The sequence below is a fragment of the Schistocerca nitens genome, chromosome 8 (genome assembly GCF_023898315.1).
Source record: "Schistocerca nitens isolate TAMUIC-IGC-003100 chromosome 8, iqSchNite1.1, whole genome shotgun sequence".
Taxonomy (NCBI): Eukaryota; Metazoa; Arthropoda; class Insecta; order Orthoptera; family Acrididae; genus Schistocerca; species Schistocerca nitens.
The window spans coordinates 599,180,168-599,200,380 of NC_064621.1; the positions used below are offsets into that span (position 1 = coordinate 599,180,168).

The window sequence follows — 20,213 nt, forward strand, 5'->3', positions numbered from 1 at the left end:
ACAGAGTTTCTACTGTCATATTGCTCAAGGATAATGACATATTAATTATTAGAAAAGAAACTGCAGTAAATTGTACATACAACTGTATGAATGTTGCGTCATCATTAATAAAGAGAACTGACTTTGTTGGCATATTTTGACTTTTTCATCATTGCAAAATCATTGATTTGATAACATTACTGACTGGCTTGGGTGACGATGGCTAAATATGTACTATACATCAGTCATATTGTAAACGAATTGCAATCAGCAGATGAATACAATGGTTAATGCTCAACCACGTAACGATTATTTGCATTTTGTGTATTATGCCATTCAAGATGATTAACAATGGCAATAGTGCAGAATGTATCAGGAGTGTCTGTTTGTTAAAGGAACTTCTTTATTTAGCTCCACTACTTGGCAAAGTTATTTTGTTTAGTATAGAATAAAGAAATTGCATATTAAACAAGACCCATCTAAAAGTTGAGCACATGCAATAAAAAATTCAGCAGTGAACTCAATTACATTAAAAATTACCATTATATATCCTGCTCTTCTATGTATAATTTCTCGATTCATACTTAAATGTCTTTTTTCACTGCACTTCCCTCTCTCTGGAAAGTGAAATCTGATGACTAGGACTGAGGGAACTTTGAAGCAGGCTGTGCTTCATCTGGACTAAAATCAATAAGTGGATCTTGTTCATCCACAGGCTGGGCACTTTGTTTAGGAGAGATAGCATCTGGAGATGAAATACTCTCATAGCTTGTGCGTTGTTCAATCAGGCGTGCAGGAGCACTCCTACTGGTGTCAGCAGCTGGTGAAGCCTCAGGTGCTGGAACCAACAAGCGCGAACTTTCCGACGCACTGCCTGCAGCATACCGGTATGCACCACGCCCTCTTATACGTCGACTGAGTGAACTTCCTGAAATAAAAGATTGCACAATCGTGACTTAGGAGCAGCATATTTTGAAGTAATAATCTCTGTGTTTACAAATGTTCTTTTTCTTATGTGTGTGCAAAATTGTATTAATTAGTAGAACATGCTGGAACCCATTCTGTTATGCAACTGCAATAGGAGGTGGTTCCAACTTCCAAGATATGTCAGAGAAACTGCAGGTAATTCCTCAAAGAGATACAAAATATGAAAAATTTAACCACATGAAGAAAGCTGATAAAATAAAAATAACTAACGAGATTGATAAAGAAAGGGATGGAAATTTCAAACAATTTTATATCCAAAAGTGTCTGTTATGTCAAGCCAGAACCAAGTTTTATTATGTTGAATTAAGGTTATGACTGTCAAAGCAGTTTTCATCTGAGGTACAGCCTGGACTCCAACATCAATGGAAAAGTGAGGTTGGTGAAGTTAATTAGTGAGAGTATAGAAAGTTGGTATGGGGCAATAATGGTTAAATTATATCTGCTGCCATGGATATGAGGACTAGGACGTTTCTTTTGGGTAAACCATGAAAACTGACTATCCTCCATTAAAAGTTTATTTTTTTCTTGATCATGAGCATGGAACATAGACACCATAGATACTTGTTCAAAATTATCTATTATTCATCAAAATGTGCAGTCCATTAAAAATAAAGTACACCAACTTGAAGTTGGTATGCTTTACAGAACACTGGTGTAGAGATAATGAATTGAAGCGTATAGAGCTATTGTCATAAGAATGTGCCAAGTTGCTACTGTAAAACTACTGCAGTAGGTGGAGGATGTTGTATTCACATCAGAGATGACACACATTTTAAAACTACAGATGATGTGATCACAATTAGACAATGGAAAATGTAAGTTGGAATATCAACATCATATAGATGACACGTTGAGTTCCAGACAACAACTCAGACCGGAATGCATTGTCAAGTTCAGCATCAATCTGGAGTGGGGTAGGGAAGGGGTAGGGATAACAGGGTACAGGTAGAGGGAGAGAAGAGCGCTATCTGGCAGAGCATGCAGGGACTAGATGGAGGCATGACAAAGACAGACAGTGTTGGGAGGCTGTAGGGCACAGAGTGGGGAAGGGGACAGGAGCAGAAAAGGAGAGGAACAGGGAAGAGGAAAGATGGGTGGGGGCATTGGCAGAGGGCGACACACAATGAGGGTGAGGGGACATGAATAGGGAGGAGGTGACAAGATAGAGGGAGCAGAAACTGTTGGATGGAGGGTGTGGGGACAATAAGTTACCATAAGTTCAGGAAGGGATAACTTTGGGAGCAGAGAATGTGCTGTAAGAATAACTCCCATCACTGCAATTCAAAAAAGCTAGTGGAGGAGGGGAGTATCCAGAGGTCCCAGTTTCAGAAGCAGCCATTGAAATCAAGCATGTTATGTTCAGCTGCATGACGTGCCACAGGGTGGTCTACCATGATCTTGGCCACAGTTTGGCAGTGGCTGTTCTTCCTGGTGGACAGTTGGTCTGTAGTCACACCAATATAAACAGCTGCGCAATGATTGCAGCAGAGCTGGTATATGAAATGGCTGCTTTCACAGGTGGCCCGGCCTCTGATGGGGTAGGAGAAGCCTGTGACAGGACTGGAAGAGGAAGTGCTGGGTGGGTGGATTGGGCAGGTTTTGTGCCTGGGTCTTCCACAGGGATATTATCACTGCAGCAAGGGGTTGGGATTGGGAGTGGCAAAGAGATGGACTAGGATGTTGTGTAGGGTGGGTGGGCAACAGAACATTACTTTTAGGAGGGGTGGGAAGAATCTTGGGTAGTATGTCCCACATTTCAGGGCATGATGATAGGTATTACTTATTGTCATGCCCTGGTATGAGGGACATCTTACCCAAGATCCTTCCACCCCTTCTATAGTGGTGTTTTGACATCCACTCACCCATCTTCCACAATATCCTTGTCTATCCTTAATAAAATGTAGTGAATTTAAAATGGCCGTGGGCAAAAGCTAGATGTGTAACAGTCTTTTTGTTGTGCCTGTCTGCAACTCAGTGGGTCATCTTTATGGTGAGTGTAGCAATCTATCCTTTCCCTAATATTGGTGTAGACATACATTTTGAACTGGTAGCCACTGAACTAACAAAGGTAGATGTCTATGAGAAAATGTTATTTTTGCGCTGATATGGAACTTCCTGGCAGATTAAAATTGTGTGCAGGACCGAGACTCGAACTTGGGACCTTTGCCTTTTGTGAGTAAGTGCTCTAACATCTGAGATACCCAAGTACAACTCACGCCCCGTCCTCACAGCTTTACTTCTGCCAGTATCTCATCTCCTACCTCCCAAACTTCACAGAAGCTCTCCTGTGAACCTTGCAGAACTAGCACTCCTGGAAGAAACGATATTGCAGAGTGCACACTCATCTGCAAAGTGAAAATCTCATTCTGGAAACATCCCCCAGGCCGTGGCTAAGCCATGTCTCCACAATATCCTTTCTTCCAGGAGTGCTAGTTCTGCAAGGTTCGGAGGAGAGCTTCTGTGAAGTTTGGAAGGTAGGAGACAAGATACTGGCAGAAGTAAAGCTGTGAGGATGGGGCGTGAGTCGTACTTGGATAGCTCAGATGGTAGAGCACTTACCCACAAAAGGCAAAGGTCCCGAGTTCGAGTCTCGGTCCGGCACACAGTTTTAATCTGCCAGGAAGTTTCATTTTTAGCACTTTTTGCATGGCACAAATGGTAAACACTTTTTGCTGCAAATTAATTTATTGATGTGTTTCGATACACATCAGCAGACATAGCTGTAGTAAGAAAAAAGAAATACAATATAAATGCTGTCTAAGGAAATATATGTGCAACAGTGCAGCACAGTTTCCATCGATACTGATAATAAAGTACATAAACAAACCACATTAAACTGGGCACACAAGATACTGAAAATACAGCTCTCATATATGTGGAGCCACGTGCCAAACTGATTGTACACTGAGAAATGTAGTCGTAAGGAAAACAGTTGTCGTCAACAGACAATAGCTCGCTCTCAGAGAACATAACCAATGGGGAAGCATATGATGAATATATCGATTATGTACTGTGCGAGTATGGAAACTGTGGAGAAAGCCATACAGGCACAATATTTTTAAAAAATGTGAATTATGTAATGTACATATTAAAAAGTAAATGTAACAAAATATACAGACTTAATGCAAAAGGTTTTTGAATGCATGGTGTCCGTTACTTTGGAAGGACAGACACCATGCAGATCCCGCAGCTGTGAAACACCGTATGTAAATTGAATAGGGATGACTGCTATCACCTGCAGTGGGACATTCAGCGGTGATGATCGAAAATGTATACCGGACCGGGTTTCGAACTCGGGAACTCCTGCTTACTAGGCAGGTGTGGTAACCACAGTGCCATCCGGGACACAACGTTACTGCAACTGCACAGACAATCTCAGTACAGGACTGCAGGTAGGTGGCACTCGGTGAGAGTGCGGATCGACCGTGAGGCATACCGAGATAGTCTGTGCAGCTGAGTCCGTGCAATTGCCATAACGCTGTGTCCTGGATGGCGCAGTGGTTACCACATCTGCCTAGTAAGCAGGAGTTCTGGGGTTTGAATCCCCGTCCAGTACACATTTTCGCTCGTCACCGCTGATTCCGCTTAATGTCCCACTGCAGCTGAGAGCAGTCATCCTCCTTCAGTTTACATTTTCATGCAAAAAAAGTTAGCTTTTAAAATTATAAAACACAGAGGAATTAAAAAATTACAATATATAAATAAAGAAACATTTTGACATAAACAATTTTAATAAAGGCATGGAATATGACTGTTTCATATACATTTTACAGTATAGGTTAGGATAACATAATATTTTTTACCCCAGGAGATACAGTAATAAAAAAGAAGTTAAAAATCTGTGTGTACGTAGATAACATTAAAACATAAAATGACAGACAATAACTTGATAATGCAGCTCATTAAAAACTTACAAACAGACTGTGATAAAAAGTTAAAAATGAAACCTATGCTAAACCCATTGTAAGAGAAGCATTGTGTATCAATGCCAAATATAGTTGTGAGGAGGCCCCTTGCGGGGCAGGTCCGGCCACCTTGGTGCAGGTCTTATTACATTCGACGCCACACTGGGCGACCTGCGCGCCGTACGGGGATGAAATGTTGATGAAGGTGACACAACACCCAGCCCCTGAACGGATAACAATGAACCCTGGCAGCTGGCAGGTTCACATCGCAAAGAGGAATAACATGCACAAACATGTGAGCTCACAAGCTGACAAGGCAACTGCCGACTGCTTTTGATGACACTACCAACACTGGTTCCAAACACAAGCAACACAAGGGACACCACAAACAATCTGCAGCAGCTAATACATGCAGCTCTTCACATGCCACCACACAGAATACCACAACAACACTGACCAGCTTTCCACTGGCCATAATATGAAACTACGCTTGCCTCAGCAAGCTAAGCCAATAGGAAACTCCCCCCCCCCCCCCCCCCCACCACATACCACACAAAACGTTCCAGGGAAACTGTACGTGGGAAACAAAACAGATTACACAAACCTCCTCAGCTTCCTCAAAGCTTAGGGAGTAGAACATCACATGTACAGAACCCAGGACAAATAAACACAAATGTATGTCCTGAAAAGAGCTGACTTAACAATCCCAAACGACATCATACAGGCAGAAATTGCTGCACTCGGCTGGTGCTGCATGAGCATGAGCTGGATGCACAGTTTCTTCACCCACAGACCACAACCAAATTGTGGAGCTGGCCAACATGGCTCACTCCCGCAGCTTTTTGAAGCAAACATTCCCGCTTCATACGCTAATAGTGTTCGAAATATACACACCACCATGAGCCCCCCCCCCAACAAAGCCAGCGGTTTGGCCATGTGGTCACACAATGTAGCAAACGTGCTGGCAACCACACAGTACAACACTGCAAACCAGGCCCATGCACAACCACTAAATGCGCCAACTGTGGTGGAGCACATGTGGCGAATTATAGAGGGTGCAACACATGCAAAGATGCTCTGAGGTGTAAAAATGCCGAGGAAAACCTAGTGATTACCAGAACAGCTCTAAGATGTCCCCCCCCCCCCCTCCTTCCTCATCCAGTGAGCCGCTTCCCAAGCAATACCGAATCAACTCTGATTGTGGCACACAGGGGCAACAAAATTCCCAGGGAACAACGCAAAAGAACATAAAGAACAAGAAGGTGAACGCTCCCACACTGAAACAAATATAATGAAATGTACAAACACAGGTACACAGTCAACAAGACAGTCAAACCACAACTCACATTACTGCCCCCCCATCCTCATCAAACTGGCAACACAGGCGACCTCAAATGAAACACAAACACACAAGCCAGCCCAACCACTAGGCTAACACAAAACCAATGACCTCAAACACAACAATCAACACATCAGCCAACATAACACACATCTTTACAACAATCAAAGGTGCAAAGCACACGCTAGCCCCCATGCATACATGGCGGATATCCTCCAGAAGGATATTGGCTTCGTCATCACATATGGCACATAGCTTGTAATGGCCCCTCCCCGCCAGTGCACGGCTGCTACATAAACAGCTTTCACTGCACTACTTACACTTTTCCATGTCTAATACATCACAACCACCCCAACACACAAACAACGATACACTGACACAGATCCTGTTCTGGAATGCAGACAGGATCACCAATAAAAGGGCTGAACTAGCCATGTTTATGGAGGAGAAGGGAATCCAGATTGCTCTTGTGAACGAAACTAAGCTCCAGCCACACGAACAACTACACTTTCAAGGCTATTGCATATATCATACAGACTGACCAAACAGCGCAGCTGTAAGTGGATCAGCAATCATCATACACCAAGACACAGAACACACAAACAGCGAGCTCTCTGCACTTGAAAGATTGGAGGCCACAGCTGTCAGGGTCAAGTTCAATGAAGCAAGCATTATAACACACGATAGCAGCACAATACTCAACACAGCACCATGAGTAATAGATGCTGATGATCTCAATGCTAAACACACTGACTGGAACTCTCACATATGAAATGCCAATGGCAGAAAACTATACGAACATGCAATAAGCCGAAACTACATTACACTAGCACCAGCCAAGCTGATGCTCATACCCCATCAGAGTGATCACAGGCCAGATGTGATAGATGTGGCCCTCATTAAAGGCATCACAGTCACACTCAATGCTGAAATTGTAAACGCGCTGGCCTCAAACTGCACCCCTGTTATTCTTCACATGGAAGAGACACTGCATTACAATGAACCATGCAGGATGCAGAACTACAAGGGCGTGAACTGGGCACTGTTCAAGGAAATGCTTGATAGTCTTATCCCAGTGACTCATGAAATTATGCAAACCACACAGACTGATCAAGCTGTCAAAGCGCCCACCATCACGGTTCAGGGTGCAGTAGCTGACGCCATTCCAGCAATCATGCCACAACAACACTCAGTGGCACTGCCCTAGGAAATCCAGGGGCAATCTTCCAGGAGATGATCTCACTGAGAAACCATCTCAGGAGATATTGGCAGCATACCAAGCACATGCTGTATGAACAGCACATAACAGGCTCCAGGGTATCATACAGGGAAAGATACCAACATTTAAACCCCATAGTGGGACAACACACTCGCAAGGCTAGATCCCACACAACCTGGTGTGTGCAAACTAGCACGTCACTTCACCAAGGAGAAACACTACATGCCAACTCTACAAGGACCTGACAGACCAGCATACATGCAGTGGAGCAAGCTGAAATGATGGGCAGAAATTTAGTACCGAATTTGGTTCGCTTCGGCCCAGCTTTCACACTTGAAACATACCGGGAGACCACATGACTTGTTCACAGCCCATGCGCAATGAAATGAGATGAACTAGCACATGTGAGATCTCGTGGGTCATCAAACATACCATAGCTAGAAAAGCTGCTGGTCCTGATGGCATTCAAAATCGTGTCCTCCAGGAGTTCTCAGATAAAGCTATTGACTACTTAACACACACTGTGAATGCTATCCTGTGACACCAACACTTCCCTGACTATTGGAACGCAGCCAAGGTGGTGGTGGTGGTTAGTGTTTAACGTCCCGTCGACAACGAGGTCATTAGAGACGGAGCGCAAGCTCGGGTTAGGGAAGGATTGGGAAGGAAATCGGCCGTGCCCTTTCAAAGGAACCATCCCGGCATTTGCCTGAAACGATTTAGGGAAAGCACGGAAAACCTAAATCAGGATGGCCGGAGACGACGCAGCCAAGGTCCTGATGGTCAGGAAGCCAGGGAAAGAACACTCCCTCCCACAAAATTACTGACCGATCAGCCTGCTGTGCTTGCTCAGCAAAGTTGTTGAGTAGGTAATTCTTAAACAGCTCACTAGGCACTGCATCACTAATAACACTCTGAGGCCGAAGCAATTCAGATTCAGGTATCACCAGTCAACAGCACACCACCACCTTTGTGTAGTTGAAGATATCATATATGGCCACAACACCAATATAGCAACAGAAGCTCTGCTCCTGAACACAGAAAAGGCCTTCGATCATCTATGGCACAAAAGTCTCATTCGCAAGCTCACTGATTGTAATATTAGTAATTTTCGCCTCACAAACATTAATATACGCTCAATAGTAAACGCCTGATGGCCTAAAGTTATCGAACAATTGTAAAGTAAAAGAAATGAACCATCGCATAGCAGCGACAGAATCGATTATTCTTTATCTTTGCCATTCTTGCGCGGTGCCTGTAAATCTCTATGTACATGTATCGATTAATGGTATATATAAAAAGAATTCTGTTGTTTCAAGACAAATGAGGCATTTGGCGCCTCTCCTTTTACTGTTGGTATTCTACGAAAGGCGGACGCGGACTTGCTGCATTCCGCAACAGTATTTTATATTCTGTGTGAAAATATTGAGTGAATATGCTAAATGTTATTTTTTTTCAATCAGAAAACATGTACTTTCTTGTAACGGATTATGAACAGACAGCATCAGGAGGACATTTTGACTGTTATGTATAAAGTATTTAACCACAATGGTCATCTATTGTAATTTAATATGAGAAGGTATGTAGCATTAAAAACAAAGGTGTGTTCAAGATAAGTGTGCTTATTTTAGTAAATTAACCTTGATGATTTCCATCTCCTCATTTACTTGAATTATAATTATTTTGTGTTGCTTCATCACCAGAAATTACGATCACGCTGATGGGCCGAACGCAGCATGAGGCAGAAGGAACATTATCGTTTTCCTATTATTTCTGAACCAACTTTTTTGTGTAGTGTTGCATTTCTTTTAAAGTCTATAAATCTTCTGGTCCCTTAGCATTGATCCGGGTATGACTACATCGCGACTATAAAAATGCACAGAAATGATAATGTTTCTTCCGAACGATCTCAAATATATATATATATCAATATGCTGCTCTTATTCAGGTATTTAATGGTCAACGTATGTTATTATAATAGTGTAATAAATCCCCGATTCTGTTGCCAAGTGGCCCACCAAAATATTCACTTTTTCGACATTAAAAAAAAAAAAAAGTAACAATTCTTTTTATTTTCGTCCCCCAAGAGCAACGCTACATGATGCTGGTTTCCCCCAATGGATTCATACATCCCATGTACAGTAATGTCACCAACAGATGCTTGCACACTGACATTCAGGGTACACAGTCAACACAAAACAGTATACAAGCGGGAGTACCCCATGGATGCATACTGGGGCCCCTCTTGTTTATCCTCTACATCAATGGCTTCCCAGCTACACAAAACACATCGATAGCCATCAATGCGAATGACATAGTAATTCACTCTTACAGCCAGCACTCAGGACTGTCAAGCCTTGATTAGAAAAATGGCATGTTAAAGTAAACATTGACAAGTGCGAGGCTGTTCTGTTCACATGCAAACCAAAACACCTGCACAAACACCAAAACTGCAGACAAATAACACTACACACACGCCCAATATGTTTCTGTAAGAAAGTCAGATACAAGGAAGGTTTGAAAAGTTCTCGGAACTGTAGTCTCCTTGTAGATTAACGCACTTGGTCCAACGATGTTCCAGTGTCTTGATCCCATCTTGAAAATGAGTTTCCTCCAGGCCTGCAAAATAGTTATCAACTCCGGCTATCAATTCTTTGTTTGAAGTGAATCTTCGTCCACCAAGAAAAATTTTGTTTTGGGAAGAGATGGAAGTCTGGCGGAGACATATCAGTTGAATAAGCACATGTGGCAACAGTTCATACCTTAGTTCATGTAATTTTGCCATGGCAATGGCACAGGTTTTTGACCCAGCGTCAAGAGTCATGGCACCCATCTTGAATATAATTTTTTCATTTCTAATTCTTCAGTTAAAATGTGATATACCTTTTCAGATGACATCTGGCAAGCATGAGCAATTTCACGCACTTTCAACTGGCGATCCTCCATGAGCATTTTGTGCACTTTTGCAATGATTTCTCGAGTAGTGACACATCTTGGCCGACCACTGTGCAGATCATCATCTAAGCTCTTCCAACAAAATTTAAATTCATTTGTCCACTTGTCAACAGTTGAATATGAAGGAGCAGAGTTCCCTGGTGTATTCTGGAAATCGGCATGTATGTCCTTTGCTTTCATACCTTTCTTTACATAGTAGTTAATCGCTGCTTGAATCTCAATTTTTTTCCATCTTCGCAAATCACTTCGTGGGAACACCAACAGAGCCACATCACCACCACAGCTCTCTTCCAAGAGCACTGATGTGGCATGTGCTTACAGGCAACAGTCCAATGAATATCATGTGAACAACTCGTTGCACTAGTGCTGACCTCTCATGGTGATTCCGAGAACTTTTCAAACCACCCTCGTACCTCAGTACCTGGCTGGAACAGAAACTTATGTGGGAGGACCATATCAAATACGTAGCCAACGGAGCAAACACAAGGCTTCAACAGCTTTACCCCAAGCACACTGAATAGGAGGGTGTCGAAGTCCATGTACACAACACTAATTGGGCAACTGATGACATATGCAGCTTCAGTTTGGGAATTCACAGCTATAACATGTCTGTGCAGCCTGCAGATCATACAGAACAACATGCTATGTACCATAAATAATGCTCCATGATACTCGCACAACGAGGACCTTCACAGAGAATACCACCTTGAGACTCTCTCAGAGGTATTCAAAAAGCTTACCACTTGATTGTACAAGAAAATGAGACAATCGAGCAATCCTTTCATCCTTATCCTGGGTAACAATGAACAAAACCATAAGTGGAAATACGATCGCCCAAAAACACTACTACTTAGGGACAATTAACCACTTATGGATAACACCAACACACTAACATGAGAAACATTGGTGAACTCCAACAGCACAGCAAAATTAACTCGCACCGCCATGTGTAAGCTAGCTGACCAATCGGCAACACAGGAAAGCAGTATTGCACACTAAACACAACCAAACCCAACCAAAACTCTTATACAGTGATAGATGTATGACCAGTCAACCACTTATATAACAATCTTGGCAGTTACAGGTACAAGACGCTGCAGCTGGCCCAGGAGACTTCGCAGATGCCCAGCCCAGCAGTACTTGCCTTGGCACTTTTCTTCCTCTGCTGTTGAAACGCTGTCCTTCATTTGCTTTTAATCTACTATCTATCTCCTAGATGCGACTCTGTTGGTGAGTAATCCTACCCAGATGCATGGATAACATCATGGTCCCACATGCCATACAGACCTTGATTATTAACTAACAAACATGGAGGTGACAGTAAATCTTTTGAGACAGTCACCACGTTGGTGTGGGTATGGAGGGGCTCCACTCTTTTCTTCCCCCCCCCCCCTTTTTTTTAATGAAAAGAAAAGAGTGATCTGTAAGAGTGCGTAAATCATAAAATAAAAACTTATCACAGTAGTACTGATGAGCGGTCATGAGATAGTGTAAAAACAGAAGCTGAAAGTTTGTGAATCTTGAAATGATGAATGATAGGAACTGTGTGTTCATGATCGTATGTGGATGCAGTATCAGACCATGACAAGAAATCACCAATTACCATAATGTACAATTCTCTGCAACCCTAATATAAAACACAAGTTTACACCAATTCATAGTCATGGCACATATGTCAATAAATTGGGGGGGGGGGGGGGGGGAGGAGGAGGAGGAAGGTAAGACACAAAAGAAATTAATTGTAAAGGTCATCAGGATGTATGACATGTATACAATGTATCTAATGGAAGGGAGAGTAAGGCAAGGCATAAGAGAAATAGTAATACTGAGTCACAGAATGTGTGACACGTATCCTACACTGAAATGATGATTTGGCTTTACACAGCTAGAAGCAAACAGCAGTGACAAATGAGAAATTAGGAGACCATATAGACAGAATCAATATTTGCAGCGTTAAAGGATAACAACAGATGACCCTATACATGAGTATATGACTAGTATACAAAACATCTCACTAGATGGTGCCTCCATTTCGCATGTTCCTTACAGTGACTTTGTGTGAGCTTTGCTGATGATCATGAGGTTTGCTGTGGGGCAAGGGATTGTCATAGTTATTTGCATTGAATTTTCAATTGAGTCAGAGAAGATCTTAAAAATAAACTGCCATCCATCTCTTATGTTTTATACAAACTACACTGCAAGTCTTGATTCTGTTTATATGGTCTCCGAATTTCTCATTTGTCAGTGGTATTTCCTTTTGGCAATACATAGCCTAATCATAATTTTGATATACAAGGTCCAGCATAAAAAACTCCCCTATTACAAAGTAACGTGCAGCGGACAGTAGAAGGAGCAGAGTGGTGGAGGGCGCGTCGTTAAGTAGCTGCCTACGTGCCGTTTTCAGTGTACGCCATGGCGTGGTCTGGTGAACATTGTGCCTTCGTAGTGGAAGATTTTATTCGAAATGGCGAATCGCCTATTAATACTCAACGTGCTTTTCGCGTTCGCTTTGCGCTCGGACGACGGGACCCTGTTCCCGATAAGAAAACAATTTATTCTTGGGTTGCTAACTTTCGTGAGACAGGTTCCGCATTAAAAAGGAAACCACCTGGACGACCACGGACTGCAACAGGCCCCGGAAATGTTGATGCAGTTAGAGCTTCAGTTCAACAATCTCCTCGACGATCCGCTAAAAAGCATGCGGCAGCATTACGGATATCTGATCGAAGTGTGAGAAGAATCTTGCATCGAGATCTTAAAATGCATCCTTACAAAATTGTAACTACGCAGGAACTGAGTGAACGAGACTGTGGTGTCCGTGTAAGTTTGTGCCAAGACCTTCTTCTGAACATTCGTCCCAACGATATTGTGATTTTTTCTGATGAAGCACACTTTCACCTTGCCGGAACAGTGAACAGCCAAAATTGCAGGTACTGGTGTGAACACAATCCCCAAGAACTTCATCAATGACCACTTCATAGCCCTAAAGTAACAGTATGGTGTGCTGTTTACAATTCCGGAGTGATCGGTCCTTACTTTTTCGAAGAAAATGACAGGAATTTAACCGTCAACAGTGAACGCTATTGTGCCATGCTCCGCGACTTTCTCCAACCGCAACTAAGGGAGCTTTTTGGTGAAATAGAGAACGTGTGGTTCCAGCAAGATGGTGCTACAGCCCACACAGCGCGGCAGTCACTGGCATTGGTGAAGGAAATGTTTCCTGGACATGTGATCTCGTTGCGTGGAGACATTGGCTGGCCCCCACGATCACCGGACTTAACGCCCTGCGATTTCTTTCTTTGGGGCTATTTAAAAGCAAAAGTTTATGAACAACGTCCACAATCTTTACGAGCCCTGAAAGAAGCAATTACACAAGAGGTTGAAGCTATTCCACCTGAAATGACTCAAAGAGTAATGAATAACTTCAGGGAAAGACTCAATCAGTGTGTCGACAGTGCAGGAAGCCATTTAAGGGATGTTTTATTTAAAAAGTAAGACCATAAGAGTATTTTCTAAAATGGCATAATATGTACTTTTATTTAGTATAAATAAAATTGTTCTACCTTATTTGGTTTTGTTTTTATTAGCTTTCCTTAAAGGGGAGGTTTTTCTGCCGGACCTTGTAGAATGCGCTACATGATACATGTCTCACATTCCATTATTTTCAGTGTTGTTATTTCTCTTATGCCTGGCTTAGTCTTTTTTTTCTGCATGCACTGTGTGATACAAGTCACATATCCAACAACTTTTAGCATCAATTTCTTTTGTGTCTTGTCTTACTCTTCCTTCTCCTTTTCTGGTAAGTGATGATACAAATGACTACTCTTTTTTGCATTGTAAATAAGACAGTTAAAATCAAAGTCACTTACCTACTACCTCTAGATGTTCTTTTATGTCTCGTCGAACATCAGATACATCCCACATTGCAAGGAAAGCTGTGCAGCATGACAGCTGTTCAGAGTTAGGATTGACATAATCCTTGTATGAGAAGCAATAATGATGTGCAATGGCAGCCAAGAACATCTCAATACAGATCAGGAAATCCTAAAAATAATAACATTGTTAGAGGCACCTTATTTAAATGCTTAGCTTACAATACTAAACTGATCAAAAGAGATGACACAATACTAAATTTAAGTTTATACTCAAAGTGCCCACCCTATCCAAGTGCATTGCTTACATCTTGGACCATAGTAATACTGCTATATTTCCATCATGTTCTTCACACTTTTACATTTGTCCTTCTGAATAACAGTCAGCATATCTAATAAGTCAGTGGAATGTTTTAAAAGAAAGTTTTAAAGAGGATTACTATTATACCTCAAGCATTATAAGATTTTTCTAATAAAATGGATAATAATATAATAACAAAGGTGTATTATTATCATTTTATTTTCTTACCACCTCTTTTTTGGTGCTCTCTTACTAATCCTTGTAATAAGTATGTATTTACTAGAAGGTCTGTTTTATCTAGCTGTTTTGTTTAGTTGTCTATTTAACTGTGTTGAGCAGTTTTTTGTACAATTTTATTTCATTACACAAAATGCTGTTGAGAGTTATTAATTTCATTTTTCTTTACAAATTTAAGTAAAATCTCTCTCTCTCTGCCACTGTGAAGTGAACTGTCAGTATGGTGGTGGTGGTGGTGGTGGTGGTGGTGGTACAGGGAGGCTGTAATTAAACTTTCACTACTTAAGAAGGCCCCCATGAAAATCGAGTGATTGTAGCACAATGATACTTTGTGGAAATATTTATTAGAACGTGCGGAAGAGAAATAATGAATAAATCACCAAAAGAAACACTTCTTAATTTCCAATACCAGAGAAGGAAAGTTTTTACTCAACATACAGCGGAGATGCTGAGTTGCGATAGGCACAACAAAAAGATTCATACAATTACAGCTTTCGGCCATTAAGGCCTTTGTCAGCAGTACACACACACACACACACACACACACACACACATGCAAACGCAACTTGCACAAACGTCTGCAGTCTCAGAGAGCTGAAATCACACTGTGAGCAGCAGCACCAGTGCATGATGGGAGTGGCAACTGGGTGGAGGTAAGGAGGAGGCTGGGGCGGGGAGGGGGCGGGATAGTATGGTGGGAGTGGCGGACAATGAAGTGTTGCAGTTTAGACGAAGGGCAGGGGAGAAGGTGTGGAGGGTGGAGAGTGTAAGTAGCGGAAAGGAGAAAAATAAAAAGAAATTAAAAGACTGGGAGTGGCGGTGAAATGATGACTGTGTAGTGCTGGAATGAGAACAGGGAGGGGGCTGAATGGGTGAGGACAATGACTAGCGAAGGTTGAGGCCAGGAGGGTTATGAGAACTTAGGATGTATTGCAGGGAAAGTTCCCATCTGTGCAATTAAGAAAAGCTGGTGTTGGTGGGGAGGACCCATATGGCACAGTTTCAATTGAACCTTGCCTAACTCAGTTCACTCCTCCATCCAACCATGATCCACCCCCACTGCCTCCAAACCACCCAATGTTAACTTTCCAGAATTTCTTAACCTTTAACCTTGCCTCAACATCATTCCCCAAATCCCTGAACATGCAAAATAACCTTACATCCTCAGAAAGAACAACAGTCCACCATCTAAAAACTGATCGCGACCTTATAATCCTAACTGCTGACAAAACCACCATTGTTTTGAACCGCAAGCATTACGTGGCAGAAGGACTCCATCAGCTGTCAGATACTTCCACCTACAAACCATGCCACAGTGATCCCATTCCAGTAATCCAGCAGGATCTTCAGTCACTACTCAAATCCGTAGTCCCATCCCAGAACCTCTTCACAGAGTCCATCTCTCTACTTACCCCTACCACTCCCCACGCTCCAACCTTCTACATGCTTCCTAAAGTCCATAAACCCAACCACCGAAGATGCCCCATTGTGGCCGGTTACTATGCCCCCACTGAGAGAATCTCTGCTCTCATAGACCAACACCTTCAACCTATCACCCGGAACCTATCCTCCTCTATAAAATATACCAACCATTTCCTCAACCGACTCTCCACAGTTCCTGTCCCTTTACCACATGGTGCCCTTCTCGTCACTATTGATGCCACCTCCCTGTACACTAACATTCGTAATACCCATGGCCTTACTGCTATCGAACACTACCTTTCCAGACGCCCTATGGATTCCAAACCAACAACCTCCTTCCTAGTGTCCATGATCAACTATATCCTCACCCACAGTCCTATGCTGACCTATTCATGGGCCATCTAGAGGAATCCTTCCTAAAAACCCAGAATCCTAAACCCCTCACCTGGTTCAGATTAATTGATGACATCTTTGCTATCTGGATTGAAGGTGAGGACACCTTATTCACATTCCTCCAGAACCTCAACAACTTCTCCCCCTTTGGCTTCACCTGGTCCTACTCAACACAAGCCACCTTACTAGATGTTGACCTTCACCTCAGAGATGGCTACATCAGTACCTCTGTCCATATCAAAACTACTAACCCTCAGCAATACCTTCACTTCAACAGCTGCCACCCATTCCATACCAAGAAGTCCCTTCCGTAAAGCCTAGCCACCCGTGGTCGTCGCATCTGCAGTGACGAGCAGTCCCTCTCAAAATATACCGAAGGTCTCACTGTAGCCTTCACTGACTGTAATTATCCTCCTATCCTTGTACAAAAACAAATCTCCCGTACATTATATTTCCAGTCCCTCACCACCTCCAAAAGTCCCACAATCCGGCCACAGAAGAGCATTCCCCTCATAACTCAGTACCATCTGGGACTGAAGCAACTGAATTATATTATCCGCCAGGGTTTCGATTACCTCTCGTAGTGCCCTGAAATGAGAAATGTCCCGCTCACTATCCTTCCCACCCCTCCTGCCATGGTATTTCACCGTCCATTGAACCTACACAATCTACTCGTCCATCCTTACACAACCCCTGCTCCCAATCCCTTACCTCATGGTTCATATCACTGTAATAGAACTAGATGCAAGACCTGTCCCATACATCCTCCTACCACCACCTACTCCAGTCCAGTCACTAACATCACCTATCCCATCAAAGTCAGGGCTACCTGTGAAACCAGCCATGTGATTTACAAGCTAAGCTGCAACCTCTGTGCTGCATTCTATATAGGCATGACAACCAACAAGCTGTCTGTCCGCATGAACGGCCACCGACAAACTGGCCAAAAAACAGTGGATCACTCTGTTGCTGAACACGCTGCCAAACATGATATCCCTCATCTCAATGACTGCTTCACAGCCTGTGCCCTATGGGTCCTTCCCACCAACACCAACTTTTCTGAATTGCACAGATGGGAACTTTCCCTGCAATACATCCTACCTTCCCGTAACCCTCCTGGCCTCAACCTTTGTTAGTCACTGTCCTCACCCATCCAGCCCCCTCCCTGTTCTCATTCCAGCACTACACAGCCGTCATTTCACCGCCACACCCAGTCTTTTAATTTCTTTTTATTTCTCTCCTTTCCGCTACTTACACCCTCCCCCCCTCCGCACCTTCTCTCCTGCCCTCCGTCTAAACTGCAACACTTCACTGTCTTTCACTCCCACCATACTATCCCTCCCCCTCCCCGCCCCAAACTCCTCCTTACCCCCACCCAGTTGCCACTCCCATCATGCACTGGTGCTGTTGCTTGCAGTGTGGTTTCAGCTCTCTGAGACTGCAGACGTGTGAGCAAGTTGCGTTTGCGTGTGTGTGTGTGTGTGTGTGTGTGTGTGTGTGTGTGTGTGTGTGTGTGTGTATTGCTGACAAAGCCCTTAATGGCCGAAAGCTATAATTGAGTGAATCTTTTTGTTGTGCCAATCATGACTCAGCATCTCCGTTACATGGTGAGTAGCAACTTTCCTTCTCTGGTATTGTTATATTCCATCCTGGGGTTTTCATTGTTTGACTTCTTAATTTCCACATGAGAGGGTAACATTTGTTAATTGCCTAATATTTTTACGTTCCAGCTGACAAACATTGCTGAATGTGATGACCATCTGCATCCACCATGGCCTAGAACCATACAAGAGATACCATTTCACAACTATTTGCAGCACTTTTTGAACAGTGGATCATGGAATGTTCAGCTGTCATGACACGGTTCGTGCACACTGTGTCTAGCACTCAGCCATGGAAACAGCAACTTCCTAAATAACTTGTGGCACAACTGGCTATCAGCCTCTACCGGGAGCAATTTCCAAATTGCCAGTTAATTCGAACTTTCAAATCATGTTCTTCAACCCCGATGCAGAAAGAGAACCCCTCTGTATTCCTTCAATGCATCAATACTTGTGAAGAGCAGCAGCCCTATTTCTGTTGTTTTGAGGAAACAACTTTACAAGTAAAGCCCAGCTCATCTTGTTTGAACCAATATTGACTGTCTGTGACTGTAATGTGCACTGATGCTTGTGTTTCAACCATACATCAACTAATGGTGAAACTAACATTACTAACAACACAAATCACGCAGTGCAAAGTCTGAACATCATTCCTATAAAGTTGGAACCCATATCATAAATAGTTTTCCATCTACACTGGTTCAAATTGCGAAAGTTTAATTAAAACCGCCCTGTAGCTTTACTCACCTGTAGATCACTTTCACAAGCATATTTGACATGTTGTGTTATTACAACTTACAAATGTGGGAAGCAAATACTTCAGTTCTCCATGGAGCTTCCTCTGCACTGGTATATTCTGGACCAGAATACTGCATACCAGTTTGGCTCTGCAATGCTCATGTGAATAAAGTTGATGTTCACTTGAATGCAGCTACAAGAACCATTAGTGGTACATTCAGATCTACACCTACATGCTAACTGCCAATACTATCAAACATCTGTCCAGCTCATCTTCATTGAAAGTTGCCACTCAACAATTTTTGCCAGTACGATTCTAGGAAACATCTCAAATCCAGAAGACCAGGAGTCCAAATGCCCTCCAGTGGGTTCAAAGTCCAAATGATCTCCAGTGGGTTCAACCGAGACGATGAGCAGAAATTTGAGTGACAAGCCACAAAAATCTGGAACTACAAACTTATTGACAACCCAAATGTTATAGTTCCAGGCTTTCATCATCCAAGGAGGTGAGAGTACAGCTTAACAGATACGAGACTGAAGGAAGTATGTGCAAATACAACATGCCCAAGTAGGATTTCTGCAATGACAGTACGTATGAGCTTGGTGACATTCAGACAATGAACCACATTGTAAATGAGTGTCCACATTTCCCTAGTGGCGTCAATCCACTGGTTGAATCTAATGAAATTTGTGTAAAGTTTGGTATACTTAATATTTGTATAGTGTAAATAGTTGCAAAAAGGTATTTTTTGTTTGAATGTAAATTAGACTTGTTGCAATTTATGCTTTTGATAATAATAAAAACCTACATGACTTCTTGGTGGAAATATTCACAAGGTGCGGTGCTGTAGTGTTTCATATCACTCAGGTAGAGTGATGTGTAAGCCTATGTCTACCTTCCCAATGAATGACGGTCATGACCTTTAAGAGATATAGCAGTTTAATAGTTATGAGACTGAAACTAGCTGGGGGTTTCGTTTTATACTTTTTTCCAGATATCGTGGTGATTGCAGTAACTCCACAAGATGAAGTATCTTTCAGTGTACGTGCATGCTTCAAGCACCATTGTCACAGGTTGAATGGTGTCGCAAGCCCAGAGAGAATGCCAGCAGTATAACAAAACTGTGGGAGATCCATGCAGGCACAGAAGAAGCTTACACCACATTCATTGTTGTAACGAGCTGTCGAACTGGCATATGCGCTCTAATGTCATGTTCCCTATGTTGTAAAGTTGTGTCCAGAAGCTGTTGTATTTTATGCAACTC

The 20,213-nt window shown here is 42.7% G+C and overlaps 1 protein-coding gene across 1 annotated transcript in view; it reads right to left on the minus strand.

The window, feature by feature from the left end:
- Positions 1-364: 364 nt before the first annotated feature.
- The window catches only part of LOC126198769 (transmembrane protein 184C), a 66,332-nt gene continuing 46,483 nt past the window's right edge, over positions 365-20,213 (minus strand). The window contains exons 7-8 of the mRNA XM_049935328.1: positions 14,254-14,428; positions 365-907 (exon numbers count right to left, since the gene is read on the minus strand). Of these exons, the coding sequence (XP_049791285.1) occupies positions 618-907; positions 14,254-14,428 (465 nt within the window). The 3' untranslated portion in view covers positions 365-617. The remainder of the gene's footprint in view (positions 908-14,253; positions 14,429-20,213) is intronic.